The sequence below is a fragment of the Camponotus vicinus genome, unplaced genomic scaffold, assembly GCF_025532165.1.
Source record: "Camponotus vicinus isolate PSW18456_S1 unplaced genomic scaffold, iyCamVici1.0 SCAF_3, whole genome shotgun sequence".
Lineage (NCBI taxonomy): Eukaryota > Metazoa > Arthropoda > Insecta > Hymenoptera > Formicidae > Camponotus > Camponotus vicinus.
In genome coordinates this window covers 18,915,770-18,940,146 of record NW_028141967.1, presented here as the reverse complement: position 1 = coordinate 18,940,146, position 24,377 = coordinate 18,915,770, and the positions used below count along the sequence as shown (strand labels likewise).

Below are 24,377 nucleotides of genomic sequence, written 5' to 3'. Positions count from 1 at the left end.
TAAATATATTTTAATAAATTAAATTGATAAAAAGAATTTTAATAATAATAATGTTTTCTTGTAGAAAAAGATGATTTTAATTTTTAGATATTTTCCAGCTGCACAAATATCATCTACAATATTGGAAGATAAATAATTTTTGGCATAATTAATCTTTTGTTTTATTGTTGCCAACATGCATGATTATTTCTTTCCTGCACATTTTCGCTTTTTCACAAATACATAGAATTTTGCTTATAATATCTTCCAATATTGGATCATCAGCTAACTTTAGAACGCTAATATATATCACAATAAATCTAATTTTGTGCTATACTAAAAAATAAATAATATAGTCGCAAGAAAAACAAAACAGAATAATGTTGGAAGAGGTAATCATAATATTGGTATCAAGTTGTTATATATTAATAATACATTTGTACTAGCTAATTATTGCAACTTTTAATAATTATATTATTGATAATGCTTGCGACGCACTAGACATTTTTTATTTAATCTTTTCTTCATCTTCAACTATTGTAAGGATATCTATTAATGTAACAAAGTCTCTCTAATTTCAAGTTAGCGTTCTAGATTTCATAGGATACGACAATCTATGTTAGTCACGATGCTACTACCTGTCGTCTACTATCATCGTGTCTCTATTTTGTGTTTTTGTGTTTGTGTTGTGTTTGCGTGGGCGGCAGTTGGGAGGTCATCGGCGCGTTCCCCGGCTCCCAGAAACTATCCACCCCTTGGTACTCAGCGCGCCTTCACTCTTCCAAACGCCGCTAGGCACTATCACTCGGTGAGTCCGAAAACTTTCCAATTCGCCCGTCGTTGGTCCCAAGTCAAACCATAAAAAATCCGCTTTCAAATATTAATTAGTTTTTTATTATTTATAGGTGTTCAGTTTGTTTCTATTTTTGTGTATCCATTTTCTTTAAATTTTAATGTATTATATTATCTGATTATTTATTATTTTATGCAATTATATAAGAATTGTAAATTGCACGTGCAATGTAGGCATGTAAAATATATTTGGCGATGAAAGAATATATTTATTATCATTCCTGACATTCACAGGACAATCATCTGAAATCGATTTCTGATCATTTTTAAAAGCAGTCTAATAATTTCATAATTCATAATTTTAGATGCGTCTCATGTTGTAAGACTATAAAATATATACAACATAATATATAAATATATCATAATTTTATTTTTTTTAATGCCATCTCTATTTGTTTTTAGTAAAAAAGAAAAATTTTTGACTTGTCATCATACGACGGGCGCGCTTATGAGAAGAATCTATTGTATTTATACACAGAAGTGCTGGCTTGTTCTTTTTTTTTCTTCTTTTTTTTTAATCGCACACTCTATTTTACGAGAATCACTGCTTTATGCACTCGAAACTGTCGGTTTCCTTTAAGCGCCGTTTGCCGATGGGGATGTGATAATATATTCGAGATGGTTACTTCGCAGATATCTTTACTTACATGCGGTAAAATCTAAAATTCTATAAGATATAGTTAACGTAATACGACTTATTCGTATCTTTTATTTTAGTCATTTTTGTTAAAGATTATATTTATTAAAGATTACTTTTATTTCATTTATTAATTGCATGACAATTATAAAAGAGACAGGAACAAAATGAAAAATAATTCATAATACGTCGCATGTATATGTCAATGGATATCTGCCTTTTAATATAAATCGATCCGGATTCTTAGCAAAGAAACGTTGGAAAGAGTAGAAAATGTCAAATGTATCATTATTGGGGCGCAAAGAGTTAGAGGGAAATCCCTTGACAGTGGTTGACTTTGGTGATACAAGAGAGCGACATGGCTCCGGATAGAGTTTAACGGTATTGAAAAAAAAAATCTGGCAAGCGAACGTTGGGCATTCGTATGGGATTGAGCGAATTGAGATCATCGCTGAGACTAATCAGTAATATCTATGTCGATTGAATGATTTGTAAACTAGTTGTGAGCTCTCTTCGGCACATCCCGAAGCCGGGGTACGGTCTGGCACCGCGAAGTCACACCTTCTCCTCGACCGGCGGTTCCGTGTCTGCTCTCCCTGTAAGTCTCGCACCGCAAGTCACAGTCGACGATGCGACGTGCACCGCCGCGCTGATATAGTGCAAATTACATATAATGATGTATAGAAGAAAGAGTACGTAGATAGAATCGATCCGCGGCGGCCGAGCTTTTCTAAGATAACGCTTTTCTGTCGTCTAGGGCGACTATTCGTTCAGCGGGATGGGCGACAAGACTCACAGCACTGATTTCTCATCTGGCAAGTCGGACAGTGAGTAAAACGAGAGGGACCGACCGACGCCGGTCCCCGTTGCATACACGCGATCCTCTCACTCGTTTACACTACGCTTCTTAAATTTGACGCGCTTGCGAATTTTACACGCATTTGACAGACCTACTAGAAAGACAATTTCGATGCGCTAATTTTTTCAGTGCCAATCTGAGATATTTTGAAGAGTTTTTATTAAAATAAGATTTTGCGATTTTTCAATTTGAAGTCATCTCTCATCACAACGATCTCATTTGAGGCTTTTATTTACTGTGTCTTTATTTCTAGGATTGAATCTTAGTGAATATCTTTTTAATATAAATCAAATAAAATTTATTTAAAGTTTCCTAAACTTTATCAAAAATCTATAATTTATTTTAAAAGTTATTTTTCCGATTGTTTTTAATGAAGGTATATTTTTAAAATATTTATGTTTCAGAGACACTGCTATGATTCTTGAAAGATCTTATATTCATTTAACATACGAATTAATATTTTGTAATAAAACAGCTAGTGATTTTTGCAAGCGCGTCCTTGCTATGATTTTTTTTACATATTTCGTTTCGCCTTGTTCCTGCATGCTTCACTAATATTATTGCGAGCTATCGCATTGCCCCTGTGAAACGTTGTACATTGTCCATTGGCTTGTACGTCGTCTCATACACGATTTTGTCTACTTAAACATATGTGAAAATGATATTTGATTATTCATTACGCGTCGATTATTTACGACAGTCTTTTTTCTCAGGCAAATAATCATGCTAAATTTGTGAAAAGACGAGAAGCTAAATTATATCTTTCAACTTTTGAACAAAATTACACATATAATGCTATTTCATTAAAATCTTTAGTTTTCTGATCATTCTTTAAAAAACTTGAACAATTCACTTATAAAGAAATTTTATAGCAAATTTATCATTAAATTATTATGAAGCAATCATGTTCCCACGTTACTTTGTCTATTTTTAATTAAATAATTGTTTGTGCTATTTTGCGCATTTTTTCAGGCATAAGTTGTGAAATCTACAGGCAGGTAATGAAAGGGGAACATTATTGATGAACATTATTGAAAAACATGATTGAAAAACAAATTGTAGTTAACGTAGGAAGTGGTTTGTGCAATATGGTTTGATATGGTTTTCTTTCACATTTTCCCCAATTTTAGTATCAACAGGCAGCATCACGGACGTGGATCGACGGGCACTGGTATGTACTACAGCCCCATACTACTCCCGGCGAATTAGCATGGTTTGTAGTTTGTTCTCGCACCTGTATGACAACATAATTCCGTTTATTAGAACAATTTAAGTATCATATTGCAATTTAATTACGTCTCTTTCTACATTAATTTCAAGATTCTTTTGATGCTGATTATATTAAACTTTTTATAAATATAAAATTTAGAAAATTATTTATATTATTAATTCCTTATTAAGTAAATAAATAGTAAATAAATATTTTTGATAGATGTAAGATTCCCGTATTTTTTTCTGAAAAATAAATAATTTCTCACTTTTAAAGGCAAAAAGAAGCCATCGAATATTTCTTTGATTGGTATTCAATTTGATTATTCTAATAAAAGGAGTTAATGAAAATGTAATTTTATTTAAAACATTCTAAGCACGTTTCTACATAATTGCAGATGTGTTGCATTAAATGCATACATTTATCTGAGAAACAAGGCAATACAGTTTGTACATTCGAAATTTATGCGATGAATAAAATTTTCCCAATTATTTATACATATATGTGATTATATATATAATTTATAAATGCTACTTGTTTATATTACAATGTAATATATTGTACATATAATCATATGTATAATGAATATGCATGTATGCTGTATATTTTGCTACAACTTTGAGTTTCGCATTTTCGATTGTTTGTACCTATTCTCAATTTACTCAATGTTGCATATTTGATTTATCAGAAGCTTTTTTCATTTTTTAAGTTAAGTTAGTTAATTAATCGAATTAATTTTATCTATTTCACGCTATTTAGCCCCATTGATCAAAATATGTTTTTCTTCTTTTTTTGAATCTTAATATTACATAATGTATTTTGCATCCAAAAACACCTAATTTTGAGAATTATTAAAAATTTTATTATTCTTTGGATAATCCATTTAGTAATTCTGGTAACACAAAAAATTAAATAATTTTTCATGTATTTTTAATGTCAAAGATTTGATGTTACATTATTAACATTTGAAACGATATAATTTTATCAAAAAATGGATTATTCAATATTATATAAATGTTGTTTATCAATAGTACCTGTTCATAAATCATTCACATGTTAAAATATATTCGTTGGGTACACAAAATTTTGTAATTGTAAAAAATGCATGTATGGTATATACATTATTAGCATCCGAAAAATTATATAATTAATCATAATTATATTAAATAACAAAAATTTTTTAAATTTTTTAAAAAAAGAAAAATGCATGCATGGAAATATTGCTTCGATTTATCTTCAGATAAATGAATTATTATTATCAAAGAAATTAAATTATTTAAGAATTTAAAATGTTTGAAGACTTAATTACGCGCAAGTCTCAGCTAGAAATTAATTAACCAAGAAATTAGTAGAGTCACTATTGTCTATAATACTGAGACAGCTTATTGAATCATATAAACTTGATCATTCGTTCGTGCATATAAAACAATCAATTCATTATATCAATTCATCATGCGTTTTTCAGTGTGAAAATAATGTGTTTACTGTTTCATGGACGCTGACAAGAATATTTTTAGGAGATGCCGACCGAAATTGTTTTTGTAATCTGAATATTACAAAACTTTATCTTTTTTTATTTTTATTATAAAATTTATATTCGATATAAAATCAATTTATCCAATTAAATCTTCTATTTTACATGCAATTTATTGTATTTTACAATTTATTCTTTCGTTCAAATTAGTTTTCCTTTCGTGAAAACTGAAAGAAAGAATGCGCAAATGTAACTCCTATATATTATTCTTCTTGTTTCGTCCATGTGTTAATGTCTTATTTTTATCTTCCGATTTATCTTTATCGTGAAATTTATAATTTTGTAATTTATGTAATCGTGGTTTAGAATGATGGTGGGATCATCCCATCATCCACCACGTATACAGGTGGCCTAGGTTCGGTTGTTGGAGGCCACGGAGGTCATCATGTGAGAAGATCACTGCCGGATATGGGTGCTGCGCCAACCGAACCACCCAAGCTTTATCCCTATCACTTACTTGTTATTACCAACTACAGGTTGCCAGCTGATGTGGATCGTTGCAATCTCGAGGTAAGTGATATCGTTATCGTTATTTAATCAGTTAATTATAAATCATTAAAAAAAATATCGTACATTACTAACAATATTATTCTTTATCATTATATTTATTGAAATTATAATTATAAATATAGAATTATAATTATAATAATATATTAATACATATATATTAACTAATTACAATTAACATCATAACAGAAATAATCCAAAGCTTTTTTTCTCATTTAGCGACATCTCTCCGATGCAGAATTCGAGGTCATTCTTCAGTGTTCTCGAGCGGAATTCTACAGATTGCCACAGTGGCGTCGCAACGAAATCAAAAGACGTGTTCGACTGTTTTAACTCATTTTACACATTTTACTTATTATACCCGCATTGTGTCACGATTGTGTTATACTGTGGTATAGACTGTACATTCCTACTGCGTGGGTAGATGTATCGCGGAGAAAAAAAATGTGTTCGACGATCCTTGCGAGCAATCTGCCGGCCGGCGTATGTTTGCAAAATGGAAGTTCTTTAGACAGGAGCAGATATATCTCTATACACACACATATACACATATATAATGACGGAATCACTGCCACTTATTGTCAACTTTTTCTCGCAGCAACGAATCCAAGCAGCTTTATCTATGACCCAATTTGTTCAGCGACATAGCCTTTCTCGAATTTTACCATTTGAAATTCTATCGTAACTTGATTTCACTTATATACACGTTTAAGGCGAGTACGCAATAACGGCTGATATTAAAATATAGACGAGAAGATAATCAAATGTGAGATTGCGATTAAAACTCTTAATACAATTTGCTATTGTAAATAAGAAGTTAATCGAAAAATCGAAAAGCGACGTGAAAAAGCAGCTAGAGAAGTTACATAGTAATTGCATATTCGCTAAATCGCATACATATATATATATATATTAACCTTGCGGAGATTATAACGCAAGGGGCGCTACAATGGTAGGATTTATTATTATTAATTTTTAACTATACTATTAATATTATTATTATTATTCTTATATTTTACTATGTACAACATGAAAAGTTAAAAGTATAAGTAGAGGGGTGAGCCCAGCTTGCTGAATGGTACGAGTACGCTGATTAATCAAATAATTTGTGTGTGAATTATCACGTTTTAATTTACTTTGTGACAAGGATTACTTTATAGAATCGCTTGCGGTATTTTTTGTGTGAGGAGATATATCAATGTTTTTAATTATCCTTGAATGTAGTAGCTAAAGTAAATACTCTGCGGTGCAGATTGCGATAGACTTCTATGATCACTCGATCACTCTACATTAGAGTATACATATGAAAATCAGGACCAAATTTATAGTTGTGGTGGATCTAACAATCGAACCATTGACTTGTCATTAACTCAAAATATACGTTTTATTACATTTTACTAATATATAGCAATATTATTTCATACTGCTATATATCACATTTAAATTTATAGCATCTTTCACATTTTGAAAATGGCATAAATTAAATTTTGAAGTTGTTTACATCGATTTATATTTATTTATTAAAAAATATTAAAATTGTAAGTGATTTTTAACAATTATAAAGTAATTATTTTATATACAATGTTTATGTGATAAAAATAAATTCACAAAAATTTTTAATATTTTAAATTAAAAAAAAGAAATGCATTTTGTGCGAAGCACAAGTCATTCTTGTAATATCTCGAATTTATTCTATTTTAAAAGTTATTCTACTTTTAAAATATAAACTGAGATATTTATTAATATTATTCAGATATTTATTAATAATTATTCAAATAATATAACTACTGGTAAATATTAATTTTGTAAATATAATGGCACAATCACATCCTCCACCTTTAAATTAGGTCCTGCACAGAATTAAAAAAATTTCGAAGAAATAGATCGCGTGCAGCAAGCTGAATATATCGGACGTATGCGTGTTTATTAAATAGAAAACTGATTTATTCAAAGCGAAAGTTGAATTTTTATATAGTTAAAAATACGACGTATCGACTATTACGCCAACCATGTATAATTATCCTACATATGTTTACTACGTATTTCAGATACGCATGCGTCCGATAAAGTTGATACATTCGTTTAAACGAAGTCACTGAACTATTATATTGTCGACGCGCATGCGATATTTTATCGAATTAACTGCGTTTTACTATGCATACACACACTTCGTCCCCTTACCCTACATCATGTGCCTACTAAAGCAAATGTCATGAGACATTTCACGCGAGAAAGGAATCGTTAGTCTTACAAGCGTTCTGAACACGCTGTACATTTGTGTAACACTTACAATTCCTACCAAGGCAACACGATCCCGATTAGCCGTCCGGCAATATGTTCCGATTTTTCACTTGGTGACAATATTTTAGACGTTTCTCGAACCATTGTGTTGCTTGGATAACCGCTTCATCACAAAGAAAGTTCAACGTGCTCCATGATCGCAAACGTGCAATCAAGTATTTCGTTATTTCTGTTATTTAAAATTTACATTATTGCAATTTTCTTTTTTTTTGTAAATGTATTTTACTGGCATAATACATTCACGTGATTGTCTTTTATTTTATTTTCATTATAATGTTCCTTGCGTCCGGTTTTGTTGAGTTTTTCATATGTTCGATATTCTTGATCATGGTGCAACGTTATTATTCCCACTGTGCAATGCGAACCAATGTATGTTTCTGTTGTATAGAGCACATTGCTTCCGCTAGTCCCTAAAGTTAAATAAATGCAAACATATAATGAAAAAATCTAAGCATCGCTATTGTCATTTCGTTGATTATTGATCAACAAATATCCTGCAACGAAGTTTATATGATATTTCCCCTAATGTTTGTTCCCTTTATATATAGATCTGTTTATTAAAGAAATTTTTTAATATGCGAATTTATCATAGTAAATGGTAGTTCTTGCGGAAGAAATGCGATCAAATTGAAAGACAATCCAAAACAGCCACCGCAGAATGCTAAATTTTTTAAATCTATTATAACCTGTTGTAAAAAATTTAAATTGCGTATGGATAGAAACGACATATTAAGTGCAAGATTAACATACTGAATTATACTTTCTCGCGAAGGATCACGAAACCCTCCAGCACACTAGAAAGCGATTCATATTGATCTGACACTAATTCTGCTTTTTCACCCGCACACAGCAACACCGGAGTGGTTTGTACATGACCGCCAACAATGGATTTCGGATTACCCGCTTTTCCAACAACATCCACACTTTGACCGATTCTTACCGATACCGGCAAATTCTAAATCGATAAAAAAGCACAAAACTCTAGAATATAAACCTTTCTATTTTTAGAACATTTATTTCTTTTTTATATTAGTTGAGTAATTAAAATATTGGCGAGCTCTTGTATCTTTACCTTGAGATTTTCGTCGACGGTAACTAGCCATCTTGGCTCCATCGCGATCGCCAAGCAATACATCAAATAATGAGACTGCGATAATATAAGATTCCTACAATCTAAGCATGCAACTAAGACGACCATCAGCCCAGCCAAGGCGGTATAATCTAGGACTTTCGAAGCATACCTCAAGGGCGACAAAGTTAAAGTACCCTAGATGAAAAAATAACATGCTTAAAGATACAATCGAGAATATATTTATATTAAGAATAAAAGAGTTAAATTTGTCAGAAAAAGCAGTTACTGCTTAAACTTCGTTTGTTTATTATTACTATTTATTAATAATTCGCTTCATTATTTGAATTCTTTTAATCTTTTTATCGAAATTTGTACCTTGCCCAAGTGCACCAGGCTCTGAGAGATGCGTACGAGAAACAAGTGAGACGGATTTTTTGCGTGATAAGCCGCCAGCTGTCTTAACATCGTTGCTAACCGAGCATTATTCGTACCAGCGCCTACTAGACCGAGGGCGAAAATCGCATTGAGAGCGACGTCGGCATCGTGGTCGTGGCTGTACTTATTTAATACGTCCAGGACTGCCAGGTCGGCATTGGATAGAGAGGATAGAGCCAAAGCAAGTGGCATAGCTCGTCGTGCTGGCGTTGGACCGTATCTTCCGATCTATTTCATTAATATAATTATAGTGAAGATTTATGATCGCGAGAACCATATGGGCCACGTTCCCATAATAAATATCAATTAAAGTCAAATATACTTTAAGCATGATTCTCCGTCTCTTCGCAGGTCTGCCTCGAGAAAAGAGACGGAGAATCCATTAAACGCAGTATTATGAATGAACTGTAGGAAAACATAAATATTAATTAAAGATAAATTGGTTTAACTGTGTCTTTGTCCCGTTCTATTTCTAGGTATATATAGAACCCATAAATATTACCATTAAAATTCATTGAAGATTTACGAAGACTTAATTTCTCACCTGACCAAAAATCCTCGAGTTTTCCCTTCCTTCTCCAAGCCCAACTACTCCTACCCCAAGGGATGCTATAGCTTGCGGCGCTTCAATGTCTCTAAGGCTAATAATATTAATTAATCCTAAATATGCAAAGAGTAATACATCTTACAACATAGTTTATTTTTTTTTCAGAATGCATTCATTTAAGGATTAAATTTATATTAATTTACTTTTATTTATATATTCTATATTGCAATTTTTATATATTGTATTTCTGTTTATTTCATATTTATAATATATTCTTATTATATTATTATTATATTATATTTTTAAGAAATTTTTATTTTTCATATTTATAATATATTTTTATTAAAACTTTGAGGAAAGTATTTACTTAACAGACTCCTCGGTTTGATTGTCAGTCTTTTTATTCTTTTCTAACGTAGTAGAGCTGCCTTGTGGATTTATTTGATTGCAACAACTTGGTATCGAAGCATTGTCAGGTGTGGTTTTCACATTCGTTACTTCCTCAGTTACTTCCGAACAGATCCTTAATAATTCTTGCACTATCAAAACATCGCCGGTACCCGCATAAGCGCAAATCTAAAGAAGTGCTTTCATTAAATTTGAATTTTAGGTACAAAATATTAGCAGAATCTTTTTGACAAAATCGCGTAGCAAGTAATTTTACTTGTAGCATAGTTTGCGAGGCAAAATTGTACGGCTTTGGTAAAGCTTCAAGTGCTGCGGATGGTGTTTCTATAGCATCTCGAGTTCCCATATAAACCATTCCCAGAGCTAATGCCAAAAACCTACATGTGAAAATAATTTCGATGTATTATGTGTATTTTTATGTATTATATATATATATATATATATATATATATATATATCAATATTTACAAAAAAAATTTTCTATGTTAATCTATAACATAATATATTTATGAGGACCTGGAATGCGAAATAACAAGTTTCTCCATAGATAGCCCCAACAATTTTAACAGAATAGTCGAAGACACATCGGAATCCCCTGAACCTACATTTACGAGGCCTAAGGAGATGGCAGCTAATGATAATACTTGCATATTATCTGAAAAGGTATAGAACGTTATAGCGTAATTAAATTTTTTATCCCTTTTTGATTCAAGAATTGCATTTCAAGATATACAGTATACATATCTTGTAAAAATATATCGTAAAAAACTGCACAATTAAAAAAACCTACAAGTTAATTAAAATTATTTTCAATTTTTTAGCAGACGATTTTCCTACAATTTTACGCGCGTATTCATCGAAGGAACAAATTGTTCATCTTGTTTGTTTTCTGATTAATTGAAATAATTCTTAATTAATAAAATTAAATTAATTAAAGCGTTTTATATATAAATAAAATAAAAGCAATTTATATATAATATTATATTTATTTTACTTTGCTCATCGACTAAAGCTTCAGAAAGTAGTTCGGTCACGTCTTTTCTTCTGGATCCAGCATAAGCTAAACCTAATCCCAAGATAGCTCCGATGCGAAGAATCTGGCTGCTTGAGCTCACATATTCGCTGAGAAGTGCCAGAGCCGGATCGCATTCGTTATGAATTCCACAATTTACCAATCCGATGGCTAGTAAGGCACCAGATTTTATGTAATCTTCGTTCGTATAAAGATATCTATTGGAAAATCACACTAAAAATTAACAATATTGAAAAAATGAATTTCTTTATGATGTATAAATCCTTCTCAATTAATCTATCAATAATTAATTTCCTCTTCAAATGTATTAAAAAATTAGTATTAAATTCTTTAAATGTATGTGATTTTTCTTTTCCTATTTATTGTTAAAATTTCTACTGACTTGTCGATGGGAACTAATCCGCCGTCGACGTCCCACATATGTATCAGGCCCAAAGAAGCAGTAGCTGACAATTTTCCGTGCTCCTGAAAAAGAGAATGGCAGGAAGTTATGTATGTTAGCATATATGTATAAATCATAATTTACATTAATTTCGAAGCCGGTTTTGTTGACTGATAAATAATCTTGCTCAACCAAACGAGAAATACATTTATAATATTCCAGTTTTTGAAATTCATGTATAAAGTAATGAAAAAATGATCATTTATAATATATAATGTCTTTCATTGCAACATAAAAAATAAGTTATATAATTATATAATAATAAGTTATATAATAATTATATAATAATAAGTTATATAATAATAAGTTAATTAATTTTTAATTAATAAGTTATATAATTATTGTTTATGTTTAATATATTTTTGAGAGTTAAGTAACGCTAAATAGAATTTCTCAGGAATTACTGAAGAAACAAAAAACCTTGTTTTTGTACACCCAACAGTCAGATGTGTTCGACATCAATTTATCTTGGCCGAAACCTGCGTGTACGAAACCAGTAACAAAACTCGCCGCTAAATTCGCTCTCGCAGAATCGTGTTCCATTTGCCTGGATCCGCTCACTAACCAACTTTTGTAAATATCCTCCGGAAGTTTCGGCTCGAGTATGTCAAGTTCTCTGGTAAGAATTTGGAAGTGGGTATTTACGTGGCCATTGCAGAAAATCGCCTCTATGTCTTTGGCATCGTTTCCTTGATACTCTATTCTCAAAGGTTGATCCTATTTAAAGTATTAAAATTATAAAAGTATTAAAAGTGTGTAAAATTTATTAACTTTTGCTATATAATTTTCTCATTGACTCGAAACGTTTTATTGAAATTGTAATTTCATAAATGAATATAGTTTATTTTATGATTTTTATGAAAGGTTGGGAGTTTCTTTTAATTTTTAAAAAAGAAAAGTTTAATTTTATATAATTGAGTTACTTCTTTTCATGTATTTTGATTTATTCATATTAATTAACAAAGAAATATTAAAAAGTATACTTTTAACATTAATAAATAATAATTAAGTAATAAGAAAAAAAGACAAAGACACTCATAAATTATAAAATTACATATAATTTTGATGATTAGATATTCAAATTTACGGAATTAAATTTTATTCGATTTGTTTTAATTCATGTATCCTTAACAAAACGTTTTTAATTATATATTTCAGTCTTTTTATATTTGAAATTAGAGAAATGTCGATGACGTTATCACTTTCGATTTATATTTATTCTATGATAAAATGGTTAAATGTGAATATATATTAAGCAGAAAATTACTTGCAGTCGGGCGAGAATGAAGGCTAGTTGATTCCTCATTAAAGAGTCAGGACAAGCATTAAAGCACTTGAAAATGAGTTCTGAATTCGCAAGTTGCAGCGCTATCAAAATTGCCCTTGTAAACTCGTTAAACTTCAGATATTGCTCCGTGGCGAATTCTAATATTTGTCTTCTCTCTGTGTCCTCGCTAAAGGATATATAAATATTGTTCATGTGTGCAAAAACTAATCTAGCTACGTACATAAGTTGAATGATCTGCCGCTTGTTCGATAAATTGTCATTAAACTTTTCTAATTCTCTCGTACTTTATTTATGCAACTAAATTTATACATTGTTGAATTCTTAATTAAGTTTAATTAATTAATTAAATTTCATTTATGTAAATAGATTTATATTTTAAACTGTATTTGATATCGAAAGTTAATTTATCTAACAAATTACAAAGTTTTGAATTAAATAATAAAATAAGTATGCTTTAAATTTTATAGAGTAATATTTTATATTAATATTTTATATCGCGTTTATTACAGCTATAGTTACCTGTAAGCTGCGCAGCTAATCAAATAATGACACACTCGTGCAAAGTTCGTGGAATCCAAATATTCTGCGAGGAAATTTAACTCATCTATCTCCAAGCATAGATCGCATGCTTGTATCTCTGCGTTGTGTTTTACATCGAATGAAACGATGCTTTTAATCAACGGTGTAAGACGTTTTCTATTACACCGAGAATAATAAGATTTACATTATTCTTCATTTTTTTATTTCTAATATAAGCACATGGCTTTATATATAGAAGAATTTTTTTTTAGAAATATGTTGAAATTGATATGTTAAATAATATAATAATATGCTAAATAGTTTTAATAAATTGCTATAAAAGTGATCTTTATTGTTATCTTGCTAAATGTATACAATACATGTATTTCACCTGATTTCATGCTCCTCTTTGATCGGCGCATTTGTCCATTCGTCAACAATTTCTGTTTCGAGTTGTCTCACATATTCATGACCCCATTCACCGGGATTGTTCACTGCTCCTTTAATACAGAAATTCAAGCAATCTCTGAATGTTGGAGTGGCTCCGGCTAGAGCGAGCACACTCAGAATTTCCGCAAAACGTATTTTTACTTCCTTTTGTTTGAGGCTTTCGTACGTGCTCTTCAAGCTGGGATAATATTTTCTTAAATACTTAAGAGGTTTCGGAACGGAAGTCATCGAAGTCGTGGATGTACGTATCAGCATTCTTAGATGATTCAATGATAGCAATATAGCTGTCTCATCTTTACCCTGACGGGACAATGATATGCGAAAAGTATACAAGTTTAAAATTTTCTTCCAGAGGAGAAAAGGTAATATTTTTAATTATCACAAAAATTGAATAAATTTTAATTTCATTTTAATGACTTATTGTCTTTCGTTGCATGAGATGGACAGGATTGTCAAAATTTATTTACTTTTAATACATCGACCGCTTGCAGTAGCTCTTCTTGTAATTTCTTATCTTCTTCATTCTAAAGAATGTTAAAAGATAATGATTCGCAATCTGATATGTAATATTTTTTTAGATGATATCTTTTTATATATCTCGCCTTTTTAAAATTTAAATTTTTTAATATTGTATGCGTACCATATCGCTTTCTTTATCTTGCTTGCGTTTATTCATCGTTTATAAAGCTTTTCTTGCCGTATATGCTAAATTGGACGTTTCAACGACTGAAAAAGCTTTAATTAATGCGCTGTCAAATAAATTTGTTTATCTCAGTTTATCCGTCACACGCAGCGTATAGCTTTTGTTTCGTTATTTTGCGGAAACTGGTATATGTGGTAACGATTACTTTATTAAAACTAAAACATTACAAAGCGCATGCTATATGCACGCCATTTAGTTTCTGTTATTGTGTAATATAATCTGAAAAGAGAAAGAATATATATAAATTAATACAATTATATATAATTAATACAATTATATATAAATATACTTAAATATATATAATTATGTGTGGAATTTAGGTATACATTATATACAATGATACGACTCTATATTGGCTTCTTTGATATTATTAAATAGATTATACACTATTCTCTCTCTCTCTCTCTCTCTCTCTCTCTCTTTACGTACAATTATATAATTTTATGTGATTATATACGAGCAATTTTGCTATTTTCTTCAAATTTAATTTAAAAAAAACAATGCAAAAAACATTTTTTATTTCTATATTCTTTATCTCTAAATATTTGCGCATCATAACTGTTGAAAAATAAAAAAAAATAATTTTATTTTAATGCTTGACACTTTTAAAAAGAAATTTAAAAGAAATCATATCTACAATATGACTTTACAAATCTGCTATCCAAAAACTGATGATTTTAAGATTTGAATATGTATATGGATAGAAAGGAAACACGAGTGTTAAATATGTCTCGATAAAGTCATGCAAATACAATCTTATTTTTAAAACATTTTACTTGTTTTTTATCGATAAAACAGCAAAATTATATAATTCTTAGTAATTAATTATACAATAATTATAACTTGTTTATAATGCTTATTTGCATAAATAATATATTAAATAAAGTATAATTTATCATTTAATATTAAAGATATAATATTATAATCTATCTTCTCTCTCTCTCTCTCTCTCTCTCTCTCTCTCTCTCTCTCTCTCTTTCGTAAAAAGTCGTATAGAAATCTAAAATAACAAATTATATTTTATCACGGACAAAATATATTTGACTGCATGTATTATTAAAGAAGTAATTATTGTTCGTATAGATCGTAACGAAATAATCTACTTTTTCATTATTAAAACATGGAATTAAAACATTCGCATAATTAGCATAACAAAAAGTTCTCCGCGATTGTTTAATAAATAATTAATTTATAACTTAAATGCTTTTACAATTTAATATTTGGGGTGTATATACATATACGTTACAGTAAGTAAAATATTTCAGCAAAACGAATTTTCAATAACATGGTATGTATGGCCTTGACAGTATAAACAAGCGTTAGAGAAGAGCGCGCTATTGTTTATGTAGCACAACCTTGCCCTTGTCAATTGAGTTTTTGTATGAATAACTGGTATGGTAAAGCTGTTTCAATATATTGATTATTTTTCTTAAGGGTGTTATTATTCGCACGGCGACACTCGAGCAGTGAAATATAATAACACGAAACTTATAATAGCACGAAACGTTTCATTATAATTGTTAGATTCTTTTTCTAAACGCGATCGCAACTAATATTTAAACATAATTATTAGTAATTAATAATTAAATAATTTTTGATAAACGACATGAAATGGTACCGACAAAAAAAATCTTTATAAAAGAATAATAATCATTCGTTATTACAAAAATTGAAACATAAGGAATAAAAACAACTTTCATGATTCTTCGATTATCGATTCTTATGAAAAATAATTATATATATATATACATATATATATATATATATATATATATATATATATATAACAATAATAATTATTTATTTAACTTAGAGTCAAATATACTTCAAATTTTTTTAAAATATGAATATAAATTAATTATTAATTAAACGATTGCTATATAACAATTTCATTCATTAATTTAATCTTTTGATCTTATGATTCATATATTACATAGCGTATACTATATCAGTAATAATAATACGCATTGTGTTGTAGCAAGTAACGCATGATTTTGGTCTCGTGTAAATGACGAGTTGTTTTTTTATGATAATATAAAGTGCGTATTTCATATGATTATTTCGCGATCGAGGGTCTCATGCAAAGTGTATTCGATTAATCATAATTAAATCGTGTTTTGTAGGTGAGTAAGTGCTACGAGAGGAAACAATGACCACGAACAATGAAGGATGTACAAAAAAGGAAAAGGAACTCTGGAAAAACATCAGTCACCGAATGGAGCATATGCTACACACACACACACACACATATGCAGTAAGTAATTTATATAAATTATTTGTCATATGTATTTATATTAATTCAAAATGGATATTTATATTAATTTCAAAATGAACTGCTCGTTCTTTTTTCATTTCGTTTGTGATTCACATTTTAAATTATCGCATAATATAACGTATATATAAAACATTTCAAATTTTAATTTTAAATATTTAAAATATCTACAATAAAATCTTTTGGTATTAATCAATATTTTTATATAGATCTCTTTAATATTTTATAAAATATTTTTTAATAATATAATTATTTAGAGACATATTGTGTATTAAAATTAGAATATTTTATTATATCTTTCAAAATCTTATATTAAAAAAAATTTTTTTGTTAATTAGACAATTTACATTATTTAAATATCCATTTAAAAGACAAATTCACGAATTAATTGCACATAATAATTACTTTTACAAAACCAATTATTTTTAATATGTTGCTTCATAAAAAATATATTTCCTTTTATCTTTACATTCTTCCAATCATTTATATTTATGAATTAAAAATACTATATATATATATATATATATATATATATATAAATATCTTTTTGTATGTGTATGTAATAAATACCATAAAATCAGGATTAATATCAAGATTAAATATTTTTTTATTGAATATTAAATATTAATTAAATATCGCAAATATTTTATTAACTATTTCTCAACAGTTTTTAAAAATAATATATAATATAGTGCATATAAATAAATAAAAAGACTATAATAAAATAAAAGATTAAAATAAAAGATAAAAAAGAGGACAAATTAATCTTATAAGCTTTTTATTCTCCGATAAAGAAAAAGTTATCTATCTCAAATAAGAATATTCAGTAACAGCTATTTTATAATTAATAAATAACAAATCAATTTTAAAATATAAAGTATACATCAGTTGTATCGTTTTGATAAATTAGAAATGTAATTAGAAATTAAGGAATTCATTATAAGGAATTTAAGAAAAAAGAATTCATAGAAATATAAAATATTCTGCGTGAAATCATGAATATCCTGTAAAAGATGAAATACAATATGTGTATAATAAAATAATAATATAGGATTATAATGATCAGAAATATTAATACGATAATGATATTTTATTACACTGATTAAGATGCTCTACGTAGTGCCCTTTGCAATCATAAATAATTAGCAGTAGCAAATAGCTTAAACAATTAATTAACTACACGATTAAAGATTTATAAACATAGCAAAGCGGTAGCTACATACTAAACTAAATATTTCACACAATTTATTTATTCAAAAGAGAAAATCGAAGTGATAGAGAGAGAGAGAGAGAGAGAGAGAGAGAGAGAGAGAGAGAAGTTGAGAATTATTAATTAATGCTTGTAAACTTGCTTGCTATACTTACAAACAATAATTATTTTTTTTTTATTCTTATATACATTTCTTATATTCGAATGTAATTTTACATCGCGAATAACAATCGATCGAATAACTAATAATTAATTTCTAATGCATTGAACATTTCAAGGAGTATAAATTTGATATTTGTATTATATAATTTTATCTATATAATGTATCTTATAATATATGTAGGGAAGGACTTGCCACGATCGCGTTAAATCGTTATTTTCGAATTATGTTTGCGCTCTGACCTTATTATTGTAATTCCTCGTTTTTGTGTTTTGATCTCGAATGTTCGCGACGGTTGATCGTTCTTTGGATATAGCGCCGAGCGTGTCGTGAGCTGATTGGGCCACGTATGAGACTCAAAAGACGGGGTAGGAATTGCGAACCGAAAAGAAGCAGTCGTAGCCGAGATCTGCGAGGAATCATACCTCTGTAATAGAAGTCATAATAAAAGTCTCTCTTTTCTATAATATCCCGCATATTTCCTACATATATTTTTTAATTAAAAAAACGAATCAATCAGAATTTGATATTTGTTTTTTTTAATATATCTCGTCAAATACATCGCATTAATTGAGGGTAAAAGGATATAGATAATTTCTCAATTATAAAATAAATTTCAAATTATATGTTATGTTATAAAATTATATAATACAATCTCTCATAGATACACCTTGACGTGGTGGGAGGGCTTAGTACTTGGATGGTACCTTGAGGTTTATTTTAAATTTTTTTATTTAAGATAAATCTTAAGGAGCCTGAAGGGGAAGCTGATATAATATCAATTATTTAAGAAATACTTAATTGATATTAAAATGCTTTTATAATATAAAATTCCGCGTATATGTGTGTCAAAGTACGTAAAATATTTCGGTGGTGACGTCATCAAAAACATATCGGCCTTGGCGGCGTAGCGCGCTATTGTTTACATGCTTGTGGCCTTGTTATCATTCGCACAGCGACTCTCGGGCAACAAAATAGTGATGCGAAACGCTTCGTATATTATCGAATTCTCTTTCATAACGCGATTGCGATTAATATCGAAACATAATTCGCGATTATTACACTTAATGATTAATTAACTTATAATAACATTGCTAATATTACTATATCACTAACTTTTATTATTAATCTTTTGATCTTACAATTCGTATTATTGTATGTATAATATATATATATATATATATATATATATATATATATATATATATATCATCAATAATGATAGCATTCCTATTACAAGTAGCATATGATTTTAATCTCATATAAACATCGAGCGAATACTTTTCGAATTGCTTTTTCAAGATATGATAAAATATCGTTTATTCCGTGATCGGAAGTGCTGTGCAAAATGTTCTACGTACTTAAAATATTAATTTAACGTATTATATATTAACGTGTATATATATATTTTCGCGAGTGTAAGTGCCATAAGAAAACAACAAACGAGAAGAAAAGAAGATTCGGAGAAGCTTTGAACTGCAGACGAAACAACGGATATGCACAGTAAGTAATTTACATTATAATATTAATATTATATTTTATATTTGATATTCAATCTTTGTAACACATGTAACTTATGGTATTCCTTTTCTAAATGCGATCGTGAAGTATATCAGGAAATAATTTGTTATGATTAATATGATTGATGATTAATTATCTTTTATATAACGTTAAACAATAACTATATCGCGAAAAAAGTGTAACTATATCGCGAGATCTCGAAGAACGTATGTATTTCCCATGATATGTTCATTTAATCAATTGACAGAATTAAACAAGAATCATAATAACAGAAATAATAAATTATTAAATTAATAATATTTCATTGCAGTCTTTACGAACAATTATTTCTTTAATGATATTTAAAATTAAATATGTCTTGTTTGATGTTTTATCGTTTGACGCTTTGACGAATTTAAATACAATTCGGATTGAGAACGCGCAATAAAACGATCGAATTACAGAATAAAGTAATTAACATAACGAAGCTTTGTAAGAGAGATATAGCAATCGTTTAATAAATAATTAATCTATAATCTAAAATAGTTAACTTATAATTTAAAATAGTCTACAATTTAATATTTTCTACATATATATATATATATATATATATATATATATATATATATATATATCGGGTAAAAGAACATCGCAACAACATAAAATTGCACGAAAGTAATTTTTCTGTTATTAGCAAACATAAAGTTGAATCTAATCATGACTTCGACTGGTCGTCACCCGTTATTTTACATAATGAGAAACACGTGAGAAAGAGAGAAATTGCCGAAATGTTTTTCATAAAAAAGTTTGACAACACGATTAACTTACAAAAGGACACTGTAAATTTAAACAATATTTATGATAGAATAATAAAGGTTGTCTAGTCTTTCTCTGTGTGTTTGGAGAAGTTGACATGATAATCTTGACGAAGTGATTTCCTTATTTTTCACGATATAATACTTAATTAAATTACCGTATGTAAATAACTTGTTGCTCTTTCTTCAAAATCAATGTAATTTGTAATATTGGAAATAATATGTTTTTTGTAGTTCACTCGAAAAGGACCAAAACCTATGGTCGAAACGTTGTGATTCTTTACCATCAATAAAAATTGCCAGTGTGGTCGATTTTAATTACGTTTTTTATTTTATTTACTGGCGAACTTCAAGAATTTATTGTTGTATGTATATATATATATATATATATATATATATATATATTGAAATACGTAAAATATTTTGCCAATGAATTGACAACACTGTGTTTGCCCTTGGTACCTAAATAGCGGGATGTTATTTAGGTCACAATTTTATTATAATTCGCACAGTGACATTCGAACAGTAAAATAGTGATATGAAATTCTTCATATATTATCGAATTCTTTTTCTAAACGATCGCAAGTATTTTCGTGAATAAAAGTATATATAAATTATATATCACTTATTACTTTCAAAATATACATATTTCTTATTTTTTATTTCTTAGTAAATAGTGATTCATTTTAAATTATGACATAATGTAACGTATATACACATAAAATATATTTCATTTTATTTTAAAATATTTAAAATTTCTATAATAAAATTTTTGTATTAATTAATATAGATTTTATATAGATACTGAATATTAATATTTTTATATAGATACTTGAATATTTTAAAAAATATTTCATAATATAATTATTTAGCTATCTTATATAAAGGAATTAAATTTTTTTTATTGTCTTCATATTTTTAAAAGTTTTTACTTAAAAAATTTTTTCAGCAATTATGCAATTTACAATTAAATATCTATTCAGAAAATAAATAAGAAAATTTATTGCGCACTCAAAATAATTCATTTTATAAAACTAATTATTTTGAGTTTTATTTACTAGAGAAAATAGATTTCTAAAAGTATTAATTGATTATATTTACATTTAATTTGTGTCAAAAATATTTCGTCAGCAAGCGTATTTGTTTTTTAAGTTGTGATCAATTTTTGATATATTGATTTAAAAATAGAAGTATATGACAAGAATCAAAATTATAAATTATCGTTTCATCGTTTATCTTTTTTAATCGGGAAAAAAGAGAGATATTATAAATAGTTTTCCAATTATAAAATAAATTCCACACACACACACACACACACAAATTCCACATTATATTATAAATTTATATAATATAATCCCTCCCATGGGTACACCTTGACGCGGTGGGGTGGCTCAGTACTTGGATGGGTGCCTTGAGGTTTATCTTAAATTTTTTTATTTAGGATAAATCTGAAGGAGCCTGAAGGGGAAGCTAAGTACCCGTTTGTACAGCATTGCCACAAGTCGCACAATGGCTCATATGTGGCACGCACATTTAATGTGTTGGACGCATATTGCGTCGTCGACTTTTCGTCGTCGGTGCCGTCAACGTGTCGCGGACGGCGGCGTTTCGTTATCGCGTTTTCGCGTTTAGCTTTCCCGCGTCATCGAGTTATCGCGTTTTCGCGTTGAACTTTTTCGTATAAATCCTAATTTCATTATTGTTAACGAGTCTCTACTTCTGATGCCAACTAACCGGGATGTTTCACCGAGTCGTTGCTATGCAACGTTCTCGCGCCTCGTGCATCGTGACACCTGGTGATGCCGGCGCAGGACGTATGTTCAGTACGGAATGTATATGGGCGCGCGGTTTTGAGCTTCGCGCTCAAGTCGGCTTAGTGATGGTCACGCTCTACTTCGTCAAGTGATTCGGCCCGAATCGGTTAGAACTCGATCGATTGCTCGGAATGGTTCTCAATGAGTCCCTTCTCTTTTTCTGTCTAACAGCCATACGCACAGCGTGTGTTAACCCTATCGAGACTCCGTCGAGTGGATTCCCCTAGGCACGATTTTCGCTCGATGAAAGGTTGCCTCCCCATTTTCTAAATTGCTGATTGTTAGCATTTAAAAAATGTGGGTATCTTCATTCTTTCGTCGTCTACCAGCCTTGTGTACTGCGCTAGTGATATAGCATCCGTGCGGGTCACCTGAAATCGTGCTTAGCGGGTCCACGTTCGATATGAGATAGGATAATTATGCGCGAAAAAGAGTCGAGTGAACTTCATTTGCTTCTATTCCGTCAATCGTTTCGTCTTCTTTCTAGTTTGGGCTTAATCTTTGCTCGTTGTATCGTTGCATTCCCGACCTGTTTGCTCGAAGCTGATTCTTGTAAGTGAAATGGGATTTTCGCCGAAACCGGGAGTGCCGTCCAAAGTATGTACATATTAAGTATATACATCGCGCGATCAAATAGAAAATTTTTAATCGTACCGAAATAGTGCGGGAACCGTTTAGTATCGCGCGTAAAAGTGCGGAAATAGCGATATAAAAATATCGCACGTGAGTGCGGGAGTGCCGATAAAAGTATCGCGCGTCTAAGATTGAGAGCAGGAGGAGGCCTAGGAGAGGCATCAGGCGCCGGCAGAGCAACTTCTGGTAAATTATTTATTTATTTGTAATTGAATTTTATATTCCACGCATTTTATATTCCATGCGTACAATAATTTTTTGAAATATTAATTATTGTGAACGCTTTATAATTTGGATATCTTTTATTCGTATGTTATAGATCGACGCAATAACTCCGATGATCTGAGAGGAGGAGCAGGCCTAGGAAAGGCATCCTGCACCGGCGGAACAACCTGATGGTGAGTATTATTATTTATATTAACGTATTTATTATTTATATTATTATTTATATTAATTATTATATCACATACATTTGTGTATTAATTTGATTCATTTATTTGAATAATTTAAACAAGAAAGATTCAAAGAAAAAAGATTTATGTAAATCTTATAAAATTCTATTTAAAAAATAATTTTTTTAGAATTTACAAAATTATTGCATCTTTATATATTTTATTTTTTTATTCATATATTTGTTTATTATTGCACACATCGGATGTATTATAAAATTCGGTGCGTACAAAAATAATTGAATCCGAAATATATGTATAATTGAATAATGAAATATAATAAAATATTAATTATTTTAAGAGCTGCTATAATTTAAATTTTATATTTGTATGTTATAGACAACGTAGCTTCAGTATTAACAACTCCGCTGTTGCGCATCAGTGTCGGTGAGTGAAAAACTTTTATTTAATTTTAAGGTAATGGATTTGTAGAGCTTGTAAATGTAGATTGTAGATTGTAGATAGATCCGTTGCCTTATAAAATGGATGAGCTAGAATACATTAAGTTAAATAACATTTAATAAGTTCTTTCAATACACATTGGCATCTATTATAAAAGTAAATTAAAGTTTTAATTAAAGAAGGAAGATCATAGAAAAGATTTTTTTAAATTTGTATCCATTTTATCTAATTTGTCGAATATATAAAATACTAATAATTTTCTCAATTATATACTTGTGATACTAATTTATTCTTGTAACACATACGGATTTTATTCTAATTTCTTATAGCTCATCCATATTGTAGA

At 29.2% G+C, this 24,377-nt stretch overlaps 2 protein-coding genes and 1 long non-coding RNA gene across 21 annotated transcripts in view; 2 read left to right on the top strand and 1 right to left on the bottom strand.

Annotated features, from left to right (window-relative positions):
* Unc-115a (actin binding LIM protein Uncoordinated 115a) overlaps positions 1–8,330 on the top strand; it is a 28,252-nt gene extending 19,922 nt beyond the window's left edge. For 5 of the 19 annotated variants that reach the window (XM_083095282.1, XM_083095277.1, XM_083095281.1 and 2 more), the window contains 5 exons: positions 687–787; positions 2,226–2,295; positions 3,458–3,540; positions 5,378–5,581; positions 5,798–8,330. In XM_083095282.1, coding sequence (XP_082951408.1) covers positions 687–787; positions 2,226–2,295; positions 3,458–3,540; positions 5,378–5,581; positions 5,798–5,911 — 572 coding nt within the window. In that variant the 3' untranslated portion in view covers positions 5,912–8,330. Of the gene's footprint in view, positions 1–686; positions 792–1,968; positions 2,161–2,225; positions 2,296–3,457; positions 4,378–5,377; positions 5,582–5,797 lie in introns of those variants that run through there. The other 14 variants (XM_083095283.1, XM_083095280.1, XM_083095293.1 and 11 more) reach the window with 13 other exon arrangements.
* Positions 6,351–20,999, bottom strand: LOC145969284 (26S proteasome non-ATPase regulatory subunit 2). The gene is made up of 18 exons (XM_083095274.1): positions 20,892–20,999; positions 18,661–18,845; positions 14,714–14,995; positions 14,541–14,597; positions 14,015–14,373; positions 13,624–13,800; positions 13,084–13,270; positions 12,237–12,533; positions 11,757–11,839; positions 11,336–11,571; positions 10,858–10,996; positions 10,598–10,718; positions 10,301–10,509; positions 9,931–10,027; positions 9,327–9,614; positions 8,952–9,146; positions 8,630–8,834; positions 6,351–8,289 (listed from the first exon to the last, which is right to left on the bottom strand). The coding sequence occupies exons 3-17, from the start codon at positions 14,747–14,749 to the stop codon at positions 8,634–8,636; spliced, it is 2,682 nt and encodes an 893-aa protein (XP_082951400.1). The 5' UTR covers positions 14,750–14,995; positions 18,661–18,845; positions 20,892–20,999; the 3' UTR covers positions 6,351–8,289; positions 8,630–8,633.
* Positions 21,000–23,205: 2,206 nt separating this feature from the next.
* Positions 23,206–24,058, top strand: LOC145968156 (uncharacterized). The gene is made up of 3 exons (XR_014437677.1): positions 23,206–23,366; positions 23,500–23,578; positions 23,969–24,058. It is a non-coding gene; the product is annotated as an uncharacterized LOC145968156 (long non-coding RNA).
* The last annotated feature ends 319 nt before the right edge of the window (positions 24,059–24,377 follow it).

Coding starts and splice junctions, on each gene's coding strand:
- LOC145969284 (XM_083095274.1), bottom strand. CDS start 14,749: ATGAATAAACGCAAGCAAGATAAAGAAAGCGATATG. Junction 12,534..13,083: donor TCATTCTCGCCCGACTGCAA/GTAATTTTCTGC, acceptor TACTTTAAATAG/GATCAACCTTTGAGAATAGA. Junction 9,615..9,930: donor ACTCGAGGATTTTTGGTCAG/GTGAGAAATTAA, acceptor TTAATGAAATAG/ATCGGAAGATACGGTCCAAC.